This window comes from Toxotes jaculatrix, chromosome 12, assembly GCF_017976425.1.
Source record: "Toxotes jaculatrix isolate fToxJac2 chromosome 12, fToxJac2.pri, whole genome shotgun sequence".
Taxonomy (NCBI): Eukaryota; Metazoa; Chordata; class Actinopteri; family Toxotidae; genus Toxotes; species Toxotes jaculatrix.
Window position 1 is genome coordinate 13,348,068 of NC_054405.1, and position 24,165 is coordinate 13,372,232.

The 24,165-nt window shown below is 39.7% G+C and overlaps 2 protein-coding genes across 3 annotated transcripts; both read right to left on the reverse strand.

The window, feature by feature from the left end:
- Positions 1 to 637: 637 nt before the first annotated feature.
- Positions 638 to 11,354, reverse strand: slc22a6l (solute carrier family 22 member 6, like). Of its 2 annotated transcripts, none has more exons than XM_041050806.1 (11): positions 11,227 to 11,354; positions 4,376 to 4,901; positions 4,179 to 4,282; positions 3,808 to 3,962; positions 3,505 to 3,673; positions 3,299 to 3,422; positions 3,082 to 3,197; positions 2,754 to 2,968; positions 2,531 to 2,639; positions 1,308 to 1,511; positions 638 to 1,144 (listed from the first exon to the last, which is right to left on the reverse strand). In XM_041050806.1, the coding sequence occupies exons 2-11, from the start codon at positions 4,778 to 4,780 to the stop codon at positions 1,057 to 1,059; spliced, it is 1,689 nt and encodes a 562-aa protein (XP_040906740.1). In that variant the 5' UTR covers positions 4,781 to 4,901; positions 11,227 to 11,354; the 3' UTR covers positions 638 to 1,056. The 2 variants fall into 2 exon arrangements, with proteins under 2 accessions (XP_040906740.1, XP_040906739.1); XM_041050805.1 differs by lacking the exon at positions 11,227 to 11,354 and adding an exon at positions 4,999 to 9,156.
- Positions 11,355 to 12,995: 1,641 nt separating this feature from the next.
- On the reverse strand, positions 12,996 to 23,912 carry pygma (phosphorylase, glycogen, muscle A). The gene is made up of 20 exons (XM_041051372.1): positions 23,550 to 23,912; positions 20,778 to 20,879; positions 20,595 to 20,673; positions 20,333 to 20,436; positions 19,968 to 20,099; positions 19,758 to 19,869; positions 19,569 to 19,651; positions 18,338 to 18,481; positions 18,020 to 18,112; positions 17,604 to 17,750; positions 16,597 to 16,760; positions 16,288 to 16,402; positions 16,088 to 16,189; positions 15,449 to 15,596; positions 15,239 to 15,297; positions 14,983 to 15,124; positions 14,592 to 14,799; positions 13,902 to 14,036; positions 13,649 to 13,715; positions 12,996 to 13,549 (listed from the first exon to the last, which is right to left on the reverse strand). Exons 1-20 carry the CDS (start codon positions 23,790 to 23,792, stop codon positions 13,400 to 13,402), a joined length of 2,529 nt encoding a protein of 842 aa, XP_040907306.1. The 5' UTR covers positions 23,793 to 23,912; the 3' UTR covers positions 12,996 to 13,399.
- Between the last annotated feature and the right edge of the window lie 253 nt (positions 23,913 to 24,165).

Consider the following 24,165-nt stretch of genomic DNA (forward strand, 5'->3'; position numbering starts at 1 on the left):
GTCTAATTCAGCAGCAAATCCAAACGTCTCCTTTTATTATACATCAATGTGTCTCACACTCACAGAAGTGTCTCACTGAATTTTTTTTAGATTCAGTGGCCATGTATGGATACCCATGACTTAGTTTGTCCATTAAAAGTCCTGCAGACATTAGCTAGACAAACTGTTAGACTCAAGTTTAATAGATAAATTGTGACACTCAGTTTAACTTTGCTTCTGGGCCACATGTGAACACAAAGTTAGTACGTAGAGTGAAATCAAAGTAGAGCTTAGGATGTCTGACTGAAGTAATGTTTTATCTTCAGACTGCTTTCATGGGACATGACATCAGGCAGGTTTACTCATTGCATTGAAGCAAAGGATCAGGCCCAGGCAGTAAGGACAAGGCAGACTAATTACATTTTTTTTTTTTTTTTAGCTGTTGCTGTTGTGCTTCTGTCTCCCATAGGGTGGTGCTATTTTCTCTGTATTTAAATTTAAATTCTTGATTTCTTGTCCTACTCACACAGCATCTGACTTGTTTCAGTTAATTTACCCGACAGTGACTCGGCACATTTAAACCTTAATCATGCTGTGTGTTCGCGTTCAACAGACCATAAGAATAGAAAGACAAAGAAGACATAAATGAATAGGTGTTGATTTTAATGAAAATACATTTTTGTTTACAAATGTCAGGTCGTATATAAAGCAATAAGAAGTTATATATAAAAACACCAGTGAAAGCATAGCATAATCTTTAACCTGTAGAAGGATTATATATAGAAATCATTTTTAACACAGATATTTAAAATATAAAACATCATTGGTCCAAGGTGAGACTAAAGTCCTCAAAGCTACTGTTTAACAAATAAACATAGGTCTGATTGTTTGCAGCTATTTATTTCACTGTATTGACCTGTCCAAAAACGACACTGCAACTCCATTTGTCCAGCAGTCATAAGACGCAATATACTCTTCATGGAAATCAAACAAATGAACAGGCCGGAGAAAAAGCAGTACCCACTCTACTTTCATTAACATGTCAGCAGAAACATCAGGAGTACAATGCAGATGCCCTCAGGCAGCCTGCTTTAGGAGATTCGCCTGGGTGTCTTGCAAGATTATTGCTTCCTTTGGTGGCATTTTGGAGCTTCTCCCAGATCCCCTGTGTTGAAAATAGAAAAGGCAAATATGAATAAATCTGCCATAAATATGTCAGACCTGAAGACCTCCTGTGTACTCCTACCAAAATAAATGTTTTGATTTTGGAACCATGCAGAGATTTACAAGAAAAGGAACACATCCTGTCTCCTGGAGCCCGTTCATACCTGTCCTCCACATCTTGTATTGTGTCAGGAAGGGGTGAGCCAAGCGTTTCTGGCAGAAATACTGCAGCCACCCCACTGAGTATCGGAGCTCCTCCGTAGATTAAACCTGGTAGCCATGGTATGTAGTCCCCCGTAAGGAGCACCATGGGGGCCACCATGGCTCCCACACGAGCCATCATGGATACCCAGCCCATGCCATTCTGACTGAGAGAGAAAAAAGTACAACTATCAAATGACACAAACAGGCATAACTATGTGATTGTGGTGCATAATATAGAAGAAGGAGGATATTCCTTGGATTCAGAATAACAAGTACGTTTCCCTAGGGTCAGAGGGTTTTAAGTTACTGTTTAACTGGGCAGCTGAATGGGAGAGATGGTTGAACATAGTTTATTTGTTGGTGCCACAAGTCAGAAATGGTGCCTGCAAGGGATATTGGTGCATTACAGCATCTGGAGTTTCCAGAGAGGGGTATAATAAACAAAGACATGCGGTCAGCAGTCCTTCTGCTGGGAAACATTTTGTAAGCAAGAGAGGACAGCAAACAATGGCCAAACTTCGAGTCGAGTCTGAATAAATCCAGGAGCATGAACCAAAACCTCCCAGATGTTTCTACTGCTTTATTGAACCCATATTTTGATGAAGACTTCAGGCTGTTTTAAATGAAAATGCATACTTGTTAATAAACAAGCATATTGACAAGTGTGGTCACCGAGATGATCCATTACTGTTTAGCCCTCATGTCATCTGGGTAGAAGGTGACACGTCTGACACTGTTAATCTTTATCTGCTCTCCTGCCAAAGTATCTGGTGCAAGAAACTGCAGACTAACAGAACACACACCACACAGCCCTTCTTTGGTGCAGTTTGCAATCAACGTTTGTTTTGTGAGATTTTATTATCTGCTACAAGTGACTTCTGTCTCAGCTCAAAGCAGTCCAAAGTGTGTATTCAAGCTACGATTCTCCTGGAGTTGCAGTCTAATTGTTGACCTATTCTGCATTCTGAATACAACTTAAATATGAGTAGCCATGTTCCAGACCATATTTCCAATTTGTTCAGCAAAATAACAATTTCCATCTGGTCATCAGGCTAACATAGGTCCAGTAGTTAAAACCCTCATCCCTCATCATAATTTCCTGAACAGAAAGATGAATAAACTGTTGTGTGAACTGAATTTCCTCAGCAAACTACATAAATGGGAATTCCCAAATGAGACATACCGAATGATGGTTGGGTACAGTTCTCCAGAGTAAAGGTAACAGCAGTTGAAGGACGCGGCAAGGCAACCTTTGCCCAAAACAGCCAGACAGGTGCGTATAGTCTGTTTATCTGCACAGAGGTGGAAGTATAGTATAGTATGTGCAGTATAATGTCACAGTAGTATATATACACACAGCACGTGCAGCACCCAGCCTTTACTTCTATGCATGTGTTCTAACATACCATAAGGCACCAGTAAGTTGATCAAAATAGTGACACCAGCGACAATGAGAGCACCACATTGTGATGGACGCCGTCCAATAAAACTCATAGACACAGTTACGACAACTTTAGCAGGGATGTCCACAGCGCCGAAGATCACTTGGATTAAGTAGATGTCCACCCCAAACTTTTGCAGATCCATAGCAAGGCCGTAGTAGGCAAAGCTGGTTGATAACCTAAGTATATATATAAAAAACAACAACAACATGCACAGTGTCATTGCAATTTCAGAGATGGTGCTTAAAAACTGTTACTGTTTGTTTTTCTACAATATGCGCAGGAAGTTTACCAGACAGCGCTAAGGCAGACTGTCATTGTCCTCATTGTGGGTGTGCGGAACAGATCCAGGACAGAGTAGGAGCCCTGAGAGCAGGACATCTCTTTCTTCATGGACTCCTGCAGCATCTGTGCATAAAGTGAGTTTTCTCAATTCAGATTTATTCTGAATGCATTTATAAACACAGATAGGTGGTGCAATAAGTCACAAACACTCCATGCCCGCTTACTTTAATGTCAATTTTTTCTCCCTCCTCACGGCGTCCGTTAAATTTAGCCACACTTCTAAGGTTCTTGATGGCTTGGTCGGACTTATTTCTCAGGACCAACCATCTTGAAGATTCGTGAAACCACCTGTATGAGATATTTTTTTATTAATCAGTAATTGTAGCTGCCACACTAATTTGTCTTTGCTGTTCAATGCTTGGCATCTCACCATGAGAAGAGGAAGAAGACATAGAAGGGTAAAGACACAGCCAGGGTTAACCACCTCCAGTCCCGGATGAAGTAGGCTATTACTGCCAGGATCAACTGTCCCACCGTGTAACAGTAACCTGTTATTGTGCCCACCACAGTCCGCACACGGGTGGGGATCCACTCCACAACTTGAAATGAAAGAATCGCAGAAGAAGACATATTTTCATGGAACTATAATGAGTATGATTAGTACTTCATTCTTGTTCCTGAACTCTACAGAACATTATTTCACCTTCATACTGCATCCAGCTAAATAACTTACTAAGCGAGAAGGTGTTCAGTCCAAGGCCAGACAGTGCCATGCCACAACCGAACCGGAACAGGCAGAAGAGGGGGAAGGAGGTTGAGAAAGCAGCGCATGTTCCTGACACTGCCATCAGTATGTTAGAAATAAGCAGGAGGATGCGTCGACCGTATCTTGGAGATTTGCAAAGAGAGAGGTCAGTGAGGCCAGACTATGGTATATCACATTATTTGACTTCCTGAGATGTTTGCTACTCATACTGTACATGAACAAGTTACAATTTTGAACAATACTAAATGAAGAAGAGGCAAGATTTCATTTAAAAGATGAATAAAAAAATGCTGCAGAAAGGTTACATCTACAATCAGTTGTATACAGTTAAATCTTACTTGTCAGAGAGACCTCCAAAGACAAGAGCTCCCACAAGCACACCTCCCATGTAGATGGTTTGTCCCATTTGCTTCAAAGAGCGCAGGTCACAGACCAAATGCCACTGACCAAAAAAAAATGGATTTAAAACATATGACAATGTATAAATATTTGCACTGTGAATGAGAAAAAAAAAGACTGAAAACCACAGTCCTACCTCAGATATGATTGTGGAGCTCATCTCTGTCATGTTATAGGACCATCCATCTGTGCATCCCTGCAGGTCCACATCCAAACCATCTTTAGTGTCCCCCAGATCCCCTGAACTGAAAGTCCCATTCTTGTCCAGGAGGTGCCACTGTGGAGCAACGTAACGCTGGCACCTCTGCGGCCTCCCTGTCTGGTCTAACGGCACCGTGATCAGCAGCGTTTCCTCCGGGCTCAGCTGGGACTGAGAAAGGTTTGTGTGTGCGCTGCAGTAGTGAGAAGGCACTGCAGCCACAAAGTTCTGCAGCAGGTTATGACTGGCCATCATGAAAACAGGTATGCTGAGGAGGGTGACATGCAGGATCTGGAAACGTCCTGTGCTGCCCACCTGCTCTAGGAGGTCCCCAAATGCCATAGTTTTGCACAAAAGGTCTCGAGTGGGTGACTTTATTAATGTTAATGGCAGTAGATCCTGCTTGTCGGTAGGTTTCTTTAAAATATTTGGACAAGTAAAAAAGAATATGTTGTTCTAGCACCTGTGTAAATATTGAAGAAAAGATCAGTTCATAAGAAAATACAGAGTATATTTGTCTTACTATATGCATTTAGAAGTGTTAGTAATAGTAGACTTACCCACAGAATTATTCTTCTCTCATTACATAAAATATGAACAGAATCCAATGAGAATGATGGCTCACAAAATTTAGCACCTTCATTTAAACAATTAAGACACTGTACGGTCAAATCAGATAAAATCCTGGCAAAGTGTTCCAGAGAGAGTCCTTCAAAAAAGCCCCCCCAAAAAAATCAAAAAAGAAGTAAAAGTCGTCTTGTTGTTGCAGCGTGTTAAAGTGTGTAATCGCCTCTCAAATTCCAACAGCTTTTCTGAACTCTGGATTATTCGAAGTGCAACGCAACCTCTTGAGGTATTAGCAGCTCATTCACTGAACGCTGAGGTAGAATGCTGAGTCCCTGCTGTGTAGGGACAGTGTTTGGTTGAAGTGTTTCAGTGTGAGTAAGCTCCAGCGTCAAGAGTGCGCATATAACTGTGCTCAGCGCTTTTCCCTCTTTGCACTGAGACACACTCCCTGCCCTTTATTGGTTACTTAATCTGAAGGACAGATACAGTGAGTGTCAGTGTGTCTCACTGTGTGTATGTGTAACTGAGTGTGTGTGTGCGTGCCATGTGCACACCTAAGCATACACATATGAGGTCCACCAAATTAATTTGGTTTTAATAGTGTATCCTCGTCCGTTTCTTTGATGGTTTCTGCAAATGTTTCCTTATTGACTTATTCATAAAACAACATGGATTAGTTTACTGGATTAAAGGTAAACAAGAAGTAGCCAATTAGAAAAAGAAAAACAATAAGTAAGTGTTTGACATAAATTGCAAAAGATGCTGATCAATATTCAACTATTCAAATGCACTTCAACACCATGACCTTTTCTCATCCTCGCCTTGTGTTATAAAACAGAATTTGGAGTCAATAAGTGACTATGTGAAGACAGCAGCAATTCAATCAGCAACAATTGTTGGTGCTCCGACAGTCACGTTATGCTAACTGCGAGTTGTGAGACAGAACCAAGAATACAAAGTAAAAGAACTACAGCACTGCACCCCCAAAATTTGTATTTCAATTTAATTATTTGTATGTCACATTTACACTGGGTTTGCAGAGATCATCTACTTAAAATCTGACAGTTATTCTCTTTTATTTTTCTTTTTTTTGCCTGGTTCGTGTCCTGATGATTAGGTTTGAGGAATGTGTGCACTTGTGTAATGATCAGCATGAGATGTCAGGCTGAATGAAGCTGCAGGTGCACCAAAGCAAAACAATAAACTTTCCGTTTTTTCAGCTGCAAGACTCTGAGCAGTGGCGAAACAATCTGTAGTTTTAAATTCCTTCTCTTTTAGGGTATTTTCAGGTTTGAGCCCAAAAAGTACAGGTATTTGACAGAATAGATGAAAAACATTTTTTGTTCTTTTCTTTGGCTTTCTTTTTCTTTCTTTTTTTTTTTTTTTTAATGAAAAAAGATACCAACAGAGTCACACACAGAGGCCCTGGGAGCTTCGAACTTTTTGAGAAAACAGAGAAGTGGAGAGTGATGGTTGAAATAGATGCAAATGTCAAATCAGCCAAACAGGCTGAATAGAATGAAACCAGATAAGCTTTACATCTGGCCTTAATGTTTTACACAACAGGAACTTCTAAAAACTTTTCCAAACTTAAGGACCTGGATGACATTTGTACATTCTGAGTTTGAATTAGTAACCGGAAACAAGACAACACAAAGTATGTACAAGATTAATAATTAAATGTAATTGGATCTGAGAGGTCGGCAGGTGACCATTCATGTAGCGTTTTGTGAATCATGGTGAGTGTTAGGAAATCTGCTCTGGAGTGTGAGGCATCGAAGTAGAGAGAAATCATATTCGTTTGATGTGATCAAATTGAGACCATTGGGATTATTTTCTGTCACTCATTCAGTGCTCTTTGGTAAATATGAACACACAGAAATGTGCATAATGTGAACTATAACTTTAAGGCTGAAAAAGAAGACAGCAGGGGAAAGCAAACACAATAGGCTGAAAAGCAGTGTTTAACTGTGTAACATTGTTTTAAGGCTGTTTCGCCTCAGGTACTGTCAGTAATGTCGATGTGTGTCTGCGTTTTCCTTATAACTTTTAGTGAAGTCCAAAACACAGATCAGTGAGCAGCCATTCCACTTTCCAATTCCCCCTCTTTCCAAATCCCAAAGCCACACACTGTGTCAAGCCTCAACAGCACTGTCACGCAGCTGACACTAGAATGTCACCCAAACACTGCACCCGCCAAACATGCAGACGAGATGACAGGCGACATTCAATAGAAACACAGTAAGCTTGCATTTCACCTACATTTACACAACTTTTGCTCATAAAACAATATTTCACTCTTACAATACTCTTAAAAGTAAAGGGCAAGTTAGTCCAAACATTAGAATTTCTAAGTTTTGTTCTAAGAGTAATTCACAAAGTTAGAAACAGTCCAGAAGACTCCTAAGTCACTAAGAGTAGTTGGTATGTGTAAAGCCACCAAGACTAACATTTTGTTCTAAAGCTGGAATCATGCTTCTCCTGCCTACATGTTGGTAAACATGCACAGAGGGTCAATCAGTTTGCTTGGCTGTTTCTTTTATACTTGTATACTATATAGTACATTTACACGCACAGTAACCCCCATCTCTGTGTATGTTTGCAAAGACATTTACGTGTGTTTTTAATCTTATTTAATTTTATTTGACTTTTATTTAACCACTAAGATTATCAAATCCCGAAATACAATAAAGATATTGTTAAAAAAAAAAAGATGATCAAATCCCCTTTTTCAAGTGAGCCCTGGCCAAGTTAGCAGCGATACACTGTTCCTCACAGCGGACGGCAAACAATGACTCTTTGCATGGTCTCTGTACTTCCTGTTTCATTTTGGTAATCACTCATCTGTTGTGTATTTCGTTGCTTTACTTCCTGTCTTTGTTTTTTTTTTTTGTTTTCCACCTTTGTGATTGGCTGCCCCGCCCTGATTAGTTACACCTACATCCTGTTGTCTTCCTCTCAGTAGTGTATTTAAGGCTCTGTTTTCCCTTCTCACATGGTTTGCCTGTGCTTTAGCTGATGTTCCAGACTGTTGAATTACCTCATGTAACTGTGCTTCTATTTAGTCCCCAATGTTTGATCCAAGTAGTTCTCCACCTGAGCTTTGTTTGCCTGCCTGCTGGTTCTTCAGTGTTTTCCACCCATCTGCATGTAAGCTGGTTTTCTTATACTAAAACATGCAGATACTTATACTTCACTGCCTACCTGCTAGTGTGTATGTATGTACTGGTTTTCCTGGTTTCTTCTGTGACAAAACAGACAAAAGCAAACATAACTAGCAAAAGAAGAAAGTAATTACAAAGTCCAATATCATCTGCCTCCAAACCCTTCAATACATTTTTAATAGCCCTAATCGGGATCAGCTCATCTAGCTGTAATTCAGTCTGCAAATGGTTCCAGGCTGTAGGGCAGAGAACAAAAAAGCCTGTTTGCCAATTTCAGTGTGAACCTTAGGGACAGCCAGTAAAAGGGTGTCATTAGAGCACAAACAATAATTACTGATTCTGAGTGAGATATAGCCACAAAGGTAAGAGAGGAGCAGACCAAGGATGGATTTAAAAATAAATATGTACCAATGAGTGAGTCTGCACAAGGCTAAAGAAGGCCACTGAACTCTGGCAAATAGGGTGCAGTGGTGGATGAGTGCTTTACAGCCTGACCTCAAAGTGCTGTCATACACAGTGTCCAGCCAATTCAAGCTTTGGGGAAAGGCATGCATATACAGCAGATCATAGTCAAGCTGAGGAAGACATAGTCTTAACATTTTTTTTCCTTGGCATCGTAGAAGCAGGATTTATTTCTAAAATAAAACCTAGCTTAAGCTTCAGTTTACTAAGTCTTTAAATGTGAGGCTTAAAAATTCAACAATGGTCATTTAAAATACTGAAATACTTGTGTTGTGGCACTAATTTGATCTGAGTACCTTGCAGGCGTTCAGTGTTAGGGAGAGAAGTTAATGAAAAAATATCACTTTAGTTTTTTGTAGCATTTAACACACATTTCAGATCACACAGCTATGACAATATCAAAGGCAGACTGCAAATACTCAAGTGACTGAGCAAGGGTGGCACCACAGCAGTAAGTGACAGTATCACTCTCATAAAAATTAAAAAATTTGGATTTTTTTGACCCAGATTAATATAAATAGTAAACAAGGCTTTGGGTTTTTTTATTTTTTTATTTTTTGGAGTGGTCCCCCCCACATTGGGGCTTTGAACCTGAGCCTGCGTGTTAAGTAGTTATTGAGTGTTAAGAATATTTTTAAAGACATGAAGTGCATTTTCCTTGAAAACATGGGCTCAGTGTAACAACTCACCTTCAAACCTTAACATTTGAAACATTTTTATGATAATAGATGACTGTACCTTGTTCATCAAGACACACCTGTGCACCGAAAACCTTGTTTGGTGCGATGTAAACCATTGTAAGTCTCCATGACAACACAGCGAGATGTTCTTTTGAGAAACCATTTATAGGGTCACAAAGAATCTACAGCATGGAAAAATACAATTTAAACAACTAAAAGTGATGGTTTCTTATACTTCTGCAGTTATCTAAAGCTGTCAGATATTTGATGCGAGTTTGAACTTTAAACTTGTTTAAGTCAGCAACAGGCCCTGAAGAAAAGTTATCTTACAATTTATTACACCACTAAACCCTCAGTTAAACGCTGCAATCACGTTGACAAGAGTGACACATTACATACGTACTCTTACTTTGTTCCTCTGGCTCTGTTAATAGTTACGAACAAATACAAGTGAATACATAACACTTTGACCTTTTGTCACAGAGGAACGCCAAGAAAAATGTTTAAAAAAATCTGATCAGGTAGCAGTGGGGGTCCAAAGGTCTGAGTACAATACTGAGAACTGTTTTTAGATGTATCCAGAATGGGTATTTGTAGTGATTTACTTCAGTACAAGTTTTATTTGATCAAGCATAATGATGATTCAGGCAGAGCACTGAACTGGCTGACTGGCATCAGCCAGTTCATGTAATCCTACCATTTCTCACTATTTCTCTTCTTATACCCCATTGTCAATGTCATTTACTGTTGCAGCTCCCACCACAAGCCCAATCTCTTCCTTATGTAGTATTTCATATATTAATCATGATATATATTAATTGGCTCTCACTGCAGAATCCTTCTTGCTGCTTAGGTTCTTTGAGAGGTTCTTCAAAAAGCAAACCATTTTATGGCAAACCTAAAAATTTGCTATGAATGGTCCGTTCCTTGACCTAAGTGTCTCTGTGACTGAACGAACTAAAGTTAACTAAGGTTAAGCCAAATGAGTAATGTTCTGTTTTCAGTCTTGGAGAAGCCACGCCTACTACTTTAACAGCTTAAAAACATAAGCTTAAGGCAATTGTTCATGACTTTTCCTGACTTTCTGAGAATTACTCGTGAACGTGACTTTGAACTGAAGACATGTTTCAGAGACTAAAGCTTTAAAACATGGTTAAATACAATGGACTTTATATGCTCTATACCTGCCATTGTTGTTGACAGTGCTTTTTATGATGGACCAACCCTCCCAGATCCCAAGTCTATCTGGATCTCTATTACTGGAGTTTAATAACAGAGCAGTTTGTTCATACATGTAACAAGAGTTTGACCTCTCTGAGCTTTCCCATTCTAGTGAATGGGTAAGTGGTCTCTGACTTTTGGACCCCATTGTATATATGTGTTGTATGTTTCTGTGTGGAGGGCTGTGAGTCCTGCATAGCAAACAGAAACCTACAGTATGTCCCACAAGATCCTTTTGGTTGGTTTCTTTCCTCAGTCTGGCATCAACAGCTCCTCCAACAGGCAATTCAAAAAAACTTTTTTTTTTTTTTTTCTGACTTTAATCACTTGGTCTCTGGCAAGATTTCAGGATCTATCAGGCAGACAAAAGTTTATGACAAATTCAAACCATGGACAGTAAATTATATTCCATAAATGTATTATGGAACTGTCCTACTACAGGTTGCTTGAGCTAACATGTAGGCCCCAATGGAGCGTTAATGAACAGACATCATGATCACCTGGATAAATATGTGTGCAAGCAAGAAAAAAAAATTGCAGCAAAACGTACACAAAATCATTTTTAGAAAGTTACTTCTTTTTTTTAAAAAGGCGATATTGTGATTCTTTGCTTTGGAATGAAGTTTCAGAGAGGATCTACTGTACTCAACAAAACACTGGAGCGTTCTCAGGAACATCCCATAATAACACTTACCTCACTGCCTGTGGCTACATCCCATCACCGGTACAGTGTAGAAGAGTGCTGCCCTCACTGACACAGTGCCAAATTCCTGTCTGCTGCTGAACTGGGTCTCGTGCCGGTGTTGTTATCTGGGGGACTGCGGGGTCATTGGCTTATCAGACAGTCTTATCCTCCTCTCGTGTTTTTGTTTGTGCTGTCCCACTTAACTCTGCTCCACACTGTCCCATTATTTACTTTATTTAAAGCTTCCCACTTCTTGGTACCTATCACACATTTGTTATCCTCTAAAAAATTCTTGGATCTTAATGGGCTAAAACTCAGCATTTTCTCAGCTGATATGACTTCAGATATCAGAGACGTCAACATCTGTATAGGCAAATCCTTAGACTTGTGTAAACCTATTCTTAGCTAAAGCTTTATCTGCGCTTTAGACAGATGAATGAATATTGACTTCAAACTTAGCTTAGGCAGCCTGCAGCTTGGTCACTGCTGTCCTCTGTGTGGAGTAAACTGAAACAGTGTTGCCTCCTTTTGAATTTCACATATTTACAGCAGAACTGGCTGTTATTTGGAAACATAAGGTTAATCTTGAAATTGCCTGGCCTATTTTCTATTTGTTTACTTGGACAATGTCCATGTTTTTACAGTGACAGAGACATGTTCAGCTGTCATTTTCTGCAGGCTTCAAAATTTGGTCACAAAATCTAACAAAGTCCATATATATTTAGTGACTGACTATTTTCAGCAGTACAGTCTCACATGTTATTGCCAAGATGGAGACATTGAATATGATGATAAATAAAATTGACAGGTTGCATATTTCACTTGCTTTTAGGGTAATTACAAATATTCGCTTTCACCTTTACAGTTCTCTACCAGAAAAGAGAGGTGGTGTTAATAAGATGGCGACAGCAGTAATGGGTTCTTCTCTTTCTTTAGCTTGTAATAAAGTAAGTGCTTTCAAAACCCCTCCCCTTCCATTCTCAACTTTAACCCACACATCAGACTTCAGCACAAAACACATAGATGTGCTTATTTGCTCTGACGTCACTGTTTCCTCAAATTACAGAGGAGACTTTTAGGCTTTGTGGAAAATTTGTGAGATTGAGTGTATTCTGTTATTCACAAGTATCCAGTGACACTTTTGACATGTTGTCTTTGTTTTTCCACCCAACTGCTGACGTCATCATTAGCTGGTGCTGATCAACCTGCCTTTCAACCAGACATTGCCTTTATGTGTGTGTGTTTTATATGTGGTATAAGACAAATGAGGATAAGACAAATGAGGAACATTATTAAACTATCATATGTTGTGCTAATAGTAGTAACTATTAGCACAACATATGACTGTGTTGAGTTGTAATTCTTGTTTTACAGCTGATGTACCATTTCTCAGATCTGATTTTCAACTCTTATCCTCTACAGAGTCACAGTCCTGAAGTTCACTGTCTACACACTATGGAGTTATGACCCCAGCTGAAGGTAAATATCACCCATTGTCAAGTCCTTACTGTCCTTTTTGGATTTGTTTGCAAAACACTGACATAATCATTCATTAACATCAGATGTGCTATTTTGAATATCAAAATACATTGGTTATAGATTACAATTCAAATTGCTATTGCTTGAATGTGATGCTTCAAAATGCACTTATTACCCAATGAACAAAATGAATTATGTGCATATTTATTCTGTACTTTACAATACTTTGATAAGTGATCTTGAAGTACTTTGCTTTCCCTGAAATTGCAAACAGAAGAAAAAAGTCACCCAGGCTGCTGTGGTATTTAAGACAAATTTTATTCAGAATGGGTCAGAGTGGAAATATATAATATTTTATTTCTTTTTTTTTTAAATAAAAACATTTTCACCAGTAACTTCACAAAACCCTCCACAAAGCTCTATTGTCCACTTCACAGCAGCTAAATAGCAATTTCTGAATCCCTGATAATAACTACAATGATTTTATTACACCAGTCTGTATGTGGATATTGTGAATGTGCAGGTATGAAAAATGTAAACTTAGCCAGTCCAGGAGTTTGTGTATGACACAACGTAATAATGCAGAGACCATTTGATGCTAGTGCGTGTGGATGCAGGTTTGTGGAGGCTTTTACCAGCAAAGAAAAAAAAATGTTGTGATACAAGTGGGGAAAGTTGGGGTGTTGGCTGTCATGTGGACGGTTTAATGCTTGTCATCAGGGGCAGGGAGTTTCTCGAGCGTGGGCTGCATACCCCAGATCTCACGAGCATACTGGGCAATGGTGCGATCACTGGAGAACTTGCCACATCCGGCAATGTTGTAGATCACCTTCTTGGTCCATTCCTTGGGGTTCTGATGTGAGAATGAAAATTGATGATTGATGAGAGGTTGATAAGATTAGCGTTATGCACACAAACACCTTTCTGAACCATTCTTTATTAATGAACGTACCTTGTAAAGAGCATTGACTTTCTCCTGGCATTTAATGTAGTCCTCATAGTCAGCGAAAACCTTAAATCTTTGCAGAAAAAAATGCAATTAATTGATGCAAAACATACGTGTGTGTGTGTATTTTTATGTGTCTGTAGCACTGAATGAATTTTTTTTTTTTTTTTGTACCAGCATGCAAGTTTATACGCATTCTTATTTGTATGTATGTGTGCATGTGCGTGCCTCAGGCTGCTAATGTTAGATGTGCCTTTACCTGTCATGATGCATCAGCATGTTGACAATTTCTTTAAACAGGTCAGGCTGCTTTGGGCTAAAGAAGCCTCCAGCAATCTGGTCAATAGCCTGTTTCAGCTCAGGCAGGCGGTTGTAGTACTCTTCAGCGTGGTATCTAAGCAGGACCAAAAATAAATAATAAACACATTCAGAAAAACAGATGCACAAGCTTGTTGCTGTAGAAATCAGCCCATTCATAAAGGAGCAGTTGTCAGAGCCTAGGCAGAGGTACCAGCAGGTTCCCCAAGGCCACACCTTTTAGTGTAGAAAACCTCAGCTTGTGTGGACAAAACTCTGTTGAGTCTGGAAGCACTGACAGGTGGAGTGCAAGAAAAAGATCAGTACCAAAACCTGTGAGGGGCTGTAGTGCTGGTGGATTGTCAGACTGAATGGCGCTCACATCACTGACAGCCATAAGTCTTGACAGCTTGAGAATCTTATATGTATTTCCCTAAATGGATCTGACAGCAGGTGACACACTGTGTTCTTACATACAAAAACATTACATACTATAGTGATTTGCCCCTGTGGGATTATGTCATGGTCAAATCATTTCTGGGATTTGCAGCTCAGTACCACCTTAATTCAAAGCTGTGTGGTGAAGAGGTGATATCCCAGGGTGATTTTCTTGGCTACAGAGATAAATATGTCTGAGGTAGACCGTCCTTACCCTCTCATGTCAAGTGCATCAACGTCGTCCACTCTCATGCCAAAGATGAAAAGGTTCTCCTCGCCGGCCTCCTCTGCCATCTCAACATTGGCTCCATCCATGGTACCAATAGTTAGAGCGCCATTCAACATGAACTTCATGTTGCCAGTGCCAGAGGCCTCAGTGCCAGCTGTGGAGATCTGCTCTGACAGGTCAGCTGCGGGGATGGCTGGAAGGTGACAGAAGTAGAGGGTTGGTGACTTTAATAAGCATTTTGTGTTTTATGCTGTGCAGGAAAAAAAATCCTGACTGGGGACATCTGCAGAGGAGGGAATGAACAGGATGATGAGCATGAGAACAGAGAGAAATAGAGAAAATAAACTTCAGAAAATGGCAACGATTTAACAACTACCTTTCTCTGCCAGTGTGACTCTGTAGTTCTCCAAAAAGATGACTTTCAGGCGATCTCCGATCACAGGATCGTTGTTGACCACCTCACCAATAGCTGTGATCAGACGGATAATCATCTTAGCCGTGTGGTATCCAGGAGCAGCCTGAAAGAAATGGACAGTTAGAGAATTCATTTTAGATTAATATGTTTGTTTGAATGTGATTTTTTTTTTTTTTTTTTTTTTAAAGCCGGGGTTGCATGCCATTGAAGTACAAACCTTGCCTCCAATCATGACAGTTCTTGGAGTCCACTGCTTGTTGGGCTCTTTCTTGATGCCTGGCAGAGATATTGATAGATTAAAGGACTAAAGTGTGTCTGTGTTTGTGTGCTTGTGAGTGAAAATACCTTGAAATTGTTTAAGTAACTGAATGAATTGAGTGAATTTGAAAAGATGACTTTGAGCAGAGGATTGTAAACGTGTGCTTACGGTTATAGTAGGTGATGATGTGCAGGCAGTTGAGCAGCTGTCTCTTGTACTCATGGATTCTCTTGACTTGAATGTCGAACATGGAGTTGGGATTGATCTTCACCTTGTAGTGCTCCTCCAAGTGCACAGAGAACTTCAACTTGTTTTCCTGCATGACCAAAAAATTGACTGTTACAGTAAATGCAATAAATTCTGCTTCAGCTTGTGCTGTACATAGATGCGTATTCAGAATTTTAGCTGAAGATTTCTATAATAGCACAGTGAAATATGACAGAAAAAGTGTAAAGAGGAAACTTTCATGTATTCTGGCCACACTGGTGCAGAGGTTGCAGTAAAAACTTTAAATGGAGGCTTTGACAACTGATCACAGAGGAACAAACAGCTCTGCAGATTGGCTCCTTGAAAAGAGCCCATGTGTTATAGTATGTTCCTTATATCCAAGAACAAACTGTGGATAATAACTGTAATGGCCTCAGACAGCTTAATATGGATTATGTGCCATTTTTCGCCAGGGCTTTTTGCTGCTGAGCAGTACATATACTGTATGTATATTCCCAAGCATGTACTTCTCTTAATTAAGCATAATGGTGTTAATTCCAAACTGACACATTAACTGCACACTTGAGAGAAATATTTCACCTGCTTCACTTTGGCAACATCACGAATGAAAGCCTCATCATTGACGTACTTGCGGAGACCCTGCAGCTGGTCGAGGTCACGAATGAAGTCCTCACCGATTCTCTGGACAACAAAAGTGATGAGAAAGCGAATAGAAGATATGTGAGGTATAACTAAAATATGAGTTTCGTGTTATTCGTGTTGTTTAAAGCACAACTAACCTCTGCAATGACCTCAGCCAGCCCGGGGTTGCACATAACCAGCCAGCGGCGAGGAGTGATGCCATTGGTCTTGTTTTGGAACTTATGTGGCTCCATTTCATAGAAGTCCTTGAAACTGCAGGCAGAGAGAAGTGTCACATTCATCAGAACACACAGATAATGCAGCAGTACATGAAACCATAGAGGCTGGGGATTCATGAAATAGATACCACCACATATACTACACACACATGCACTGTATTTCTGATGTGTGATGATTTGCCACTATAGAGTATTACTGGCAAATTAGCGTTTATTTTGAGGACATACACGGTAGCTTTGAGGATGTCAGAGTGAATCTGGGCCACGCCGTTGACAGCATGGGAACCCACAATGCACAAATGGGCCATGTTGATCCTCTTCTGTCCACCCTCCTCGATGAGAGACATACGGCGCAGACGATCGTTGTCACCAGGATACTTAGCAGCAACTCTCTGTGAAATTAAAAAGAACACGAGACATAAAATGAACTAATAGGTTGTGATTTTTATTTTGCTTTCTCAATCATAGATTTCTACCTTCCTACATATTGAAGTAGCTCATCAGAGCTATTCTAAAATAATTAAATAAATGAAATTAGCAGAAAAAGGACAATTTCCATAAGTGTGTAAGTAGATAAATGAAAGTCAGTGTATTCTTGTGCAGGTCTGGTTGAGCTCATGAAAACTTCCCACCACTTAATGTCAGAAATATTTCTCTTTCTCCATTCAGCAGCAGCGTGGCAGTCCATGTAACTTCATTCTGACAGATGTTCTGATTAAAAGTCAATAAACACCAGTTTGTTCATTGACATTAACAGTGCAGTATTTAGGTGATCATGCCAATCTTTAAAGTTATTCTTTGCATTTTAATAGGCATTTCTGAGTCTCTTTCCATGGTGACAATCTAAAAAAAAAAAACATTCACAACCAAGGATCACTTATTTAAATTCTAATTATAGTGCCTCTTTTTTCTGTTTTTCTGGCCTCATATGTTTTTACTTTCATATCATTTTTAATGTTTACAAAGTGAGGGTCCCTCTTTGAATTTAATCCTCACCCAAATTCACTGATTGCACCAAGCTCTGATTTTGTGTACCTTGTTCTCAGCCAGGCAGATGAAAGTGCAGAGAGACATTGTTCTCTGTAGCAAGAACTGATTACTATATTAGCACATAACCACAGAGAACGATGACAGTGTGTGCTTCTTATGCTATGTATAGTGAGGAGGTGCCATAAGGACATATTACAGTCAGTACGTCATGGAGGGTGTAACCTGCTGCAATGTGCAGTACTAACCTCCAGGTGGCGGCGGTTGATCTCATAGACAATTTCCAGGTGACGGGGTAGCAGATGGGCAAACAGGTCGACTGGCCAGCGCTCCAGAGCTTCAGGAAGGACGGTGTGATTGGTGTAGGCACAGGTGCGCACACAGATATCCCAGGCCTGGACATCAGTAGAAAATGCATTTAAATACATAAAAATAGGTATAATGAAAGTTATTTACCTGAGAAATTTTGTAAAAATTCACTTCTGTTTGTGGTCTTAAATAGTTTGACTACACTAAAATAATGATCACCCAATGGAAGCATCATGAAGCCATGCAAGGAAAGTGTCATAGTTTTAAATCCTAAAACTTGTATGTTCTAGATTTAAAAAAGAAAAGAAACTTTGAAAGCTGTGAAAAATTCAGTGTCAGGGTTTCTGTTTCTCACATTTTCCCATGGAAGCTTCTCTTCATCAACCAGAACTCTCATCAGCTCAGGAATAGCCATGGCTGGGTGAGTGTCATTCAGCTGGATGGCAACCTGAATGTGCAGAACATTATTAAATGTCAATACAGAATTAGCATGCACCCTAAAGTGCTTTGTAGATACTGTTCATTTCAGATATTGTCATAAGATACAATAAAAACCCACCCACAACCTGTTCTGCGCACTGTCAGAGGCAATTTAAAGAAGGCACAGAGAGAACATCAGGGGGAAGTCTTTTCATTTTTGACAGAAACTATTTTGTTGAGTTTTTCACTTCACCTTGTCAGGCAGTTTGTTGAAGTCTGTGCGAACAACCTCCCTGGAGCCAAACTTAGAGACCTTGAAACGGCGGATGATGTCTTGCAGGGTGGCAGACACCACAAAGTATTCCTGCTTCAGACGGAGCTCCTTTCCTTCAAAGAACTGAGGATAAAGACACATATTTGTCTGGTTCTGCTCTGAAGGCAAATGTGATTTTTTTTTTTTTTTCCACCAAACATAACCTTTTGCTTTTTAGCGATTGATATTCACCCATGGACAACAGAAATTCTTTCATTTTGATAAAAATTATTATCCAAGCTCGATGTGGAAAAACATCACAGTAGCTCTATATCTGTAATGGAATCATCATGCAGTTCTAATCATTTTAGCATAACATCAAACATGCGTTCATAATGTACAGTTGTATGCTGATGCAAGTGTAGTACATGTCCAGAAATTGTGTAAATGTACACCTCTCTTTATAATTATGTAATATATTTATGGAAGAATTCAGTGTCTAGCTTTTGAACCAGAGCGTCCTTAAAAATTCAATTCAAACATCAATTTATTTAGAAGAATCTCTGATTTTTTTCTTCCTCTGAAAAGTAATTTATATTTGATTTCATATTTTTAAGACACACAAAAAAAGCTATTCAATCAAAGATTATGAAAAGCAGTCACCTTTCTGATTTTTAATGGGCGGAATTCAAAATGTTGATTTTGATTAACTAAAGAATTAATCAGCTAACTGTTACATTGAAACACACAGCATGATAGAGCAGCTGTTCAGCACTAACTGACTAAACTGAATTCAGACAAAGCTGGAGTATCAGGTCCACCACACTTTCTGCTCTCACTTGCGCAGACATAAATTACCAGACCTGACATGAGTTATATCTCGAGTTAGATGGTTATCTCCTAAATCCTTCTTCTTGAGCCTTCAGGGAGTCGACACATAGCTTGTGTCAGATATAAAGGACAGCTTCAGAGGAAGCTGAAAGAGCACACAGTGGCTCTAGGTGAAGATAAAGGACACTAGCTGGGGTCCAAATTATGGAAATCCATCTCTCAGCGGAGTTAAGATAAGCCCTATACGGTCATACAGAAGCCATACAGTCCACAGCTCCTTTACCTATGCCTTTACCCATCAACATTCAGCTGTTTCCTCTAATCTGGGTTAAGACGCTCATGGCCATCCTATGAGTGCAGCTCTGGTGGATTAAAAGGTAATTTAGTCACAATTTCTTACGTTGTCATTGGGATACAGCACACGGGAGATGTTCTCTGCCAAGTTTCTGTCCAAAACAGCCTGGATGTAGCCACCAATGTTGACTGTAAGAAAAAAATTTGTATGTACATAAATTCCTTTAGTCCAAGCCCCTTCTCATTTGATAGCTGTTGCATGATTGAAAATATTTGATCTCTGCCGGACACATACAGTCTTTGAGGTTAAACTCGCAGGGTGCCTTCGCAGACCACAGCCTCATGGTGTTGACAATGTTGTTTCTGTAGCCAGGGACAGGGGTGTCGTATGGCAGAGCCAACACTACCTGCCAATACAATCACAGACAGAGACATTTGAAATATATAACAATATCATCTCAGAAAACATCTTCCATTGTGCGTGTACTTTAAATCATATTTTCACCTGGGTGTCAACCCATTTGACGCCATCAGGGTGATGCTCAGTCCTGCCATAGAAATGCACAGGGCGCATGTACTCAGGACGCGCCTTTTCCCATGGGTTGCCATAGCGCAGCCAATCATCAGCCTCCTCAACCTGGATAATGACAGACATTTATAGTGAGGGAGAAAAACACTCATTACGTGAGTGACTTTCTGAGCAGACACAGAAAATGATGAGGAACATCAGGTCATGATAATTATAAAGGAAACTCATCCAGGAGGTGACTTAAGGTGAAAAAGAAAAACTAGCTGCTATTCTTTCTCACTGAGACAAGAATTTTCTTAGGAATTTTAAGACAGAAAGCATTGAAGTTGACTATTTCTTACCTGCCAGCCATTGACAATTTTCTGATTGAAGATACCGAATTCATAGCGAATACCATAACCATAGGCTGCCAGACCCAATGAGGCCATGGAGTCCAGAAAACAGGCTGAAAACCAGAGACAACACATAAAAAAAAAAAAAACACATCAACCTTTGATTGGGTGTTATAATAAATAATAAAACTATTTTCTCATTTTTCAAGTCAGTCAATAGTCTTAAAAATTCCTTTAATTTTTCAAGTATGAACCTCGAAAAGAGGCTCACCGGCAAGACGGCCCAGGCCACCATTGCCCAAACCAGCATCTTCTTCCATGTCCTCCAACTCTTCCATTTCCAGACCCAACTGCAGAGGACAGCAGAACACAACATGAACCGATGAAACAATGATTCTGAGCTGGAAAAGGTTTTACAGTAATAAGAGGATTAAATGAGTCATGTTTGTCTTACCTGGTACATGGCTTCATCGCAGGCGTTCTCCAGTGCGAGGTTCACCATGGTGTTTTGGAGGGTGCGGCCCATGTAGAACTCAAGGGAGATGTAGTACACACGCTGTAGTTTGGTTGGAAAGGGAGAAATAATCAATATCAAACAGAATGAACATCCAGAAGCGGTAATATGAACAGTGACAAAGATATCTTTATGTTATTATGTAATTACTGTTATAGAAAGCTCTCCACAGTAGCATGAAGGTCACCGATTTGGCACTGAAACCAAAAACCTGAGGAATCATAAGCCAAATGTCACAGTAACATCCACCTCAGACTGTCAAGGAAACCTTCAAATTTCATGATTTAGCTTCATGGTTGGGAGTACATAGAAATGTGTCACCTGAGCCTGTGTTTAGCCTTTGCCATTTAGTAGCGTTTTTTTTTGTTTTCTCTCTTCTGACATGAAGGGGCACACACAGGCTAAGGAAAGGCGGAGGAGAGGAGAGAGAAGGGGGGGTAGTGGGACATATTGCTTTGGGTATTGCATAACACCAACATTTTGGCCCAGACAAAAATAGCTCCTGTAGAGGTCGCTGTAAAGGTCAGCCTGAGCCTGATACCCTTTCATTGTGGAGTTCAAGTCTGCTGTGATAGGAGAAATGGTACAGATAGATGCGTAAAATAATAATGAATACAACTGACAGAACCATATCACCGAGTAGCTAAAAGGATCTCTTGAATTATATATGACTGTGTTCCAAATCTCATCTAACTTCAATCCTTGTTTTGTCTCATTTTGCTGATTAGCTCCTGTTTTTTTTTCCAATACTGCAAATTAGCAGTGTGAAAGAGGAGTCTCGTTGTTGTTACAGTGACTTTGCACTGTAGGATCTTTCCGCTAAACTCCTGACTGAGCTCGAATTTCCTCCTCCATGTTTCTGTTCAGACCTTTAAGGAACTCACCTTTAACCTTTCAGTCTAGAGCACCAGAACAAGGTGATACAGTTAGGGAGTCAGATGATCTGTGTTTAGAAGTTGCAGTCCATCGACATCTGATTAAACAGTTTCTGAAAACTATTTTAATGTGAGAAGTAAATGTCTCGCTACTGAGATTAATGCACAAGGGCTTTAACACTTAAGTTACTGAACAATAACCGTTCGGAGTAAGCCGAGGTGTTCAGGGAAATTTTCTTCCGACGTTAAGAAAAGACAAATTATCCCCTTTATTCTGGAGAGTTATTAATCATCTTGCAAGGAACATTTTTTTCCAATAAGTAAATGCAATTGGAGTTGAGTTTCCCTCTGCCTCAGAATCCTCTTTTGTAATTACACACGGTTTTGTGTGACATTTTCAAGCCATAATGTGGTGTGGTTTGCAATTTTGCTGCTTTATTCTTGCGATGCCAGCTTCTTTTCTTTTCTTTTTTTCTTTTTCTTTTTCTTTTTTTATTCTTTTAGGGTCCTTTCTGTAACTGTTTATACCACTGCAGTTGCTGAGAAGATAAAGCTTCTGTGTGACTGGTTTTATATGAACTCAGATGCCCTCGGAGGCATGTGCTCATATGACACAAGTAAAGGCTATGGCTTTATGGTCAGACAGGATGGGAACAGAGGGTCATGGAGAGGTTTAATGTTTCAACACACTATAAGAACCGCAGCATACCAGCAGAGTGCTAAGAAGCCCCGGTGAAGTTTAAATGTCATGACTTGGCATTACACTGACATCAGGCTGTTGAAAGAACAGTTGAAGAGTATAAAACGCTTGCTATCAGTGGAAGAAGTATTCACTTCCTTTACTTAAGTAAAAGCACCAATACAAAGTTAAAGTCCTGTACATAAATGTATGTGCAGTATATAGACTTAAGATTGTTGAATCAGCGTGTAAGCAGCATAACTGTTGTAGCTGTTTGAGTTGGAACAACTTTTACCCATTTTATATACAGTTAGGTAGTTAAATCCACTGGTAGGGGTCAGGGCCCTTTAAAAGGCCATGAGATAAATCTGAGGGGTCATGAGATGATTCATGAGGAAGGAAAGGAGAAAAAACAAAGTTCTGCTATACAGATTTATATTCATCATTCAGACTTTTGTCGAGTCCTTTATTTTTTTGTGAAATATTTGAGCCTTCAACAGTTATTTAAATGGATCCATCTGAGAAGTTTAAAGAGGGAATGACTCACTAACAACTCACAGAAATTTGAACAAGGAATCCCAGTAAGAAAGGAGTTCTTTGAAATGGGTCACAAGCTAAAAGGGCTGGGAATCATTGGTTTGATCTTTGACAGTGCATTGTAATTTGTAAGCTTTAGTGTGTATTTAGAATAGTAAAAAGTATGATATTATTTATAAAGTATAAGCATTCATATTTATATGAATATATCATATTTATAGATGTAGCATGAAATGGAAATGCTCAAGTAAAGTGCAAGAGTCTCAAAACTGTACTTAAGTTCAGTGTGCTGGTAAATGCACTTAGTTATTTTCCACCACATTCAAGGTTATGGCACAGCATGCTAATGAAAACACTGATGACAATGGAACAGACTTTCCTAAACGTCCTGAGGGTGTGAAGCAGTTCTAAGATCAAATAGGAATGACAGTATTCATCCTGTACTTGGTTAAACACTATGAGCTCTATAATTTTCTCTATCACAAATCTAAGATATGATACAGATTATACCATTATAATCATTACAATAATAGCAGTCTTTCACTTAATAAGTAAAGCTACATATTCATGGCAGTTCACATTTCTGTAAATCTTGGTCTCTTTGGCACTGTTCTGACTTACTTTGGGATCTTTCTCATAGTAGTGCTGCTGGGTTCTGATCCACCTGCCAATCAAGTGGTCCCGCACAGTGTGGGCCAGAGCAAAGTAGTAATCCCTTCTGGTTGCTACATTTCTATCCTTGACCAGCGTAAAGTGGAGATGTCTGTTGAAGTTTTGCTTCAGGTCTGCAACGTTTTCAACGCCGGCGAGGCCTCGCACTGAAATCTGTTTCTTTCTATCGTGGTCAGACAAGGGCTTAGACATGGTGGCACGAGTTGTAGCAGCTCAGGGCTCTGACTCTGGAAGAATGTAAACAGTAAGACAGCAGGCACACACCACCAGGCTCAGACACACAGCAAGAGAGGCACCCACACCACAGATGCAGGTTCAGCATTTTAAAGCCACAGCCATAAATATTAAGTAGAGGGTGGAGCAGATTGTACATTTTGGGTGAAGGGTGGGGCATTTGTTGAAGACTGAGGTTGTAACTTTTCAACAATGTCAGACAGGAATAACTGAGAGTGATGTCTTGGTTCTATGATGTAATATGGGCACAAAGACGGGGCATCTTCAAGGAGGATGACTTCACTTATAGTAAAGCTGTTCATTGCAAATGAGAAAATAATTAGGTTTAATT

Excerpts from the sequence above, each read along its gene's own strand:
- slc22a6l (XM_041050806.1), bottom strand. The coding sequence starts at position 4,780 with ATGGCATTTGGGGACCTCCTAGAGCAGGTGGGCAGCACAGGACGTTTC. Across the intron at positions 3,963-4,178 it reads TTTGGAGGTCTCTCTGACAA|ATACGGTCGACGCATCCTCC; the intron begins GTAAGATTTAAC and ends CAAATCTCCAAG. Across the intron at positions 1,145-1,307 it reads ATACAAGATGTGGAGGACAG|GGGATCTGGGAGAAGCTCCA; the intron begins GTATGAACGGGC and ends TTTTCAACACAG.
- pygma (XM_041051372.1), bottom strand. The coding sequence starts at position 23,792 with ATGTCTAAGCCCTTGTCTGACCACGATAGAAAGAAACAGATTTCAGTG. Across the intron at positions 16,761-17,603 it reads TCAACCGCCGCCACCTGGAG|AGAGTTGCTGCTAAGTATCC; the intron begins GTTAGTACTGCA and ends TTAATTTCACAG. Across the intron at positions 16,403-16,596 it reads GACATCCTCAAAGCTACCGT|TTTCAAGGACTTCTATGAAA; the intron begins GTATGTCCTCAA and ends CTCTGCCTGCAG.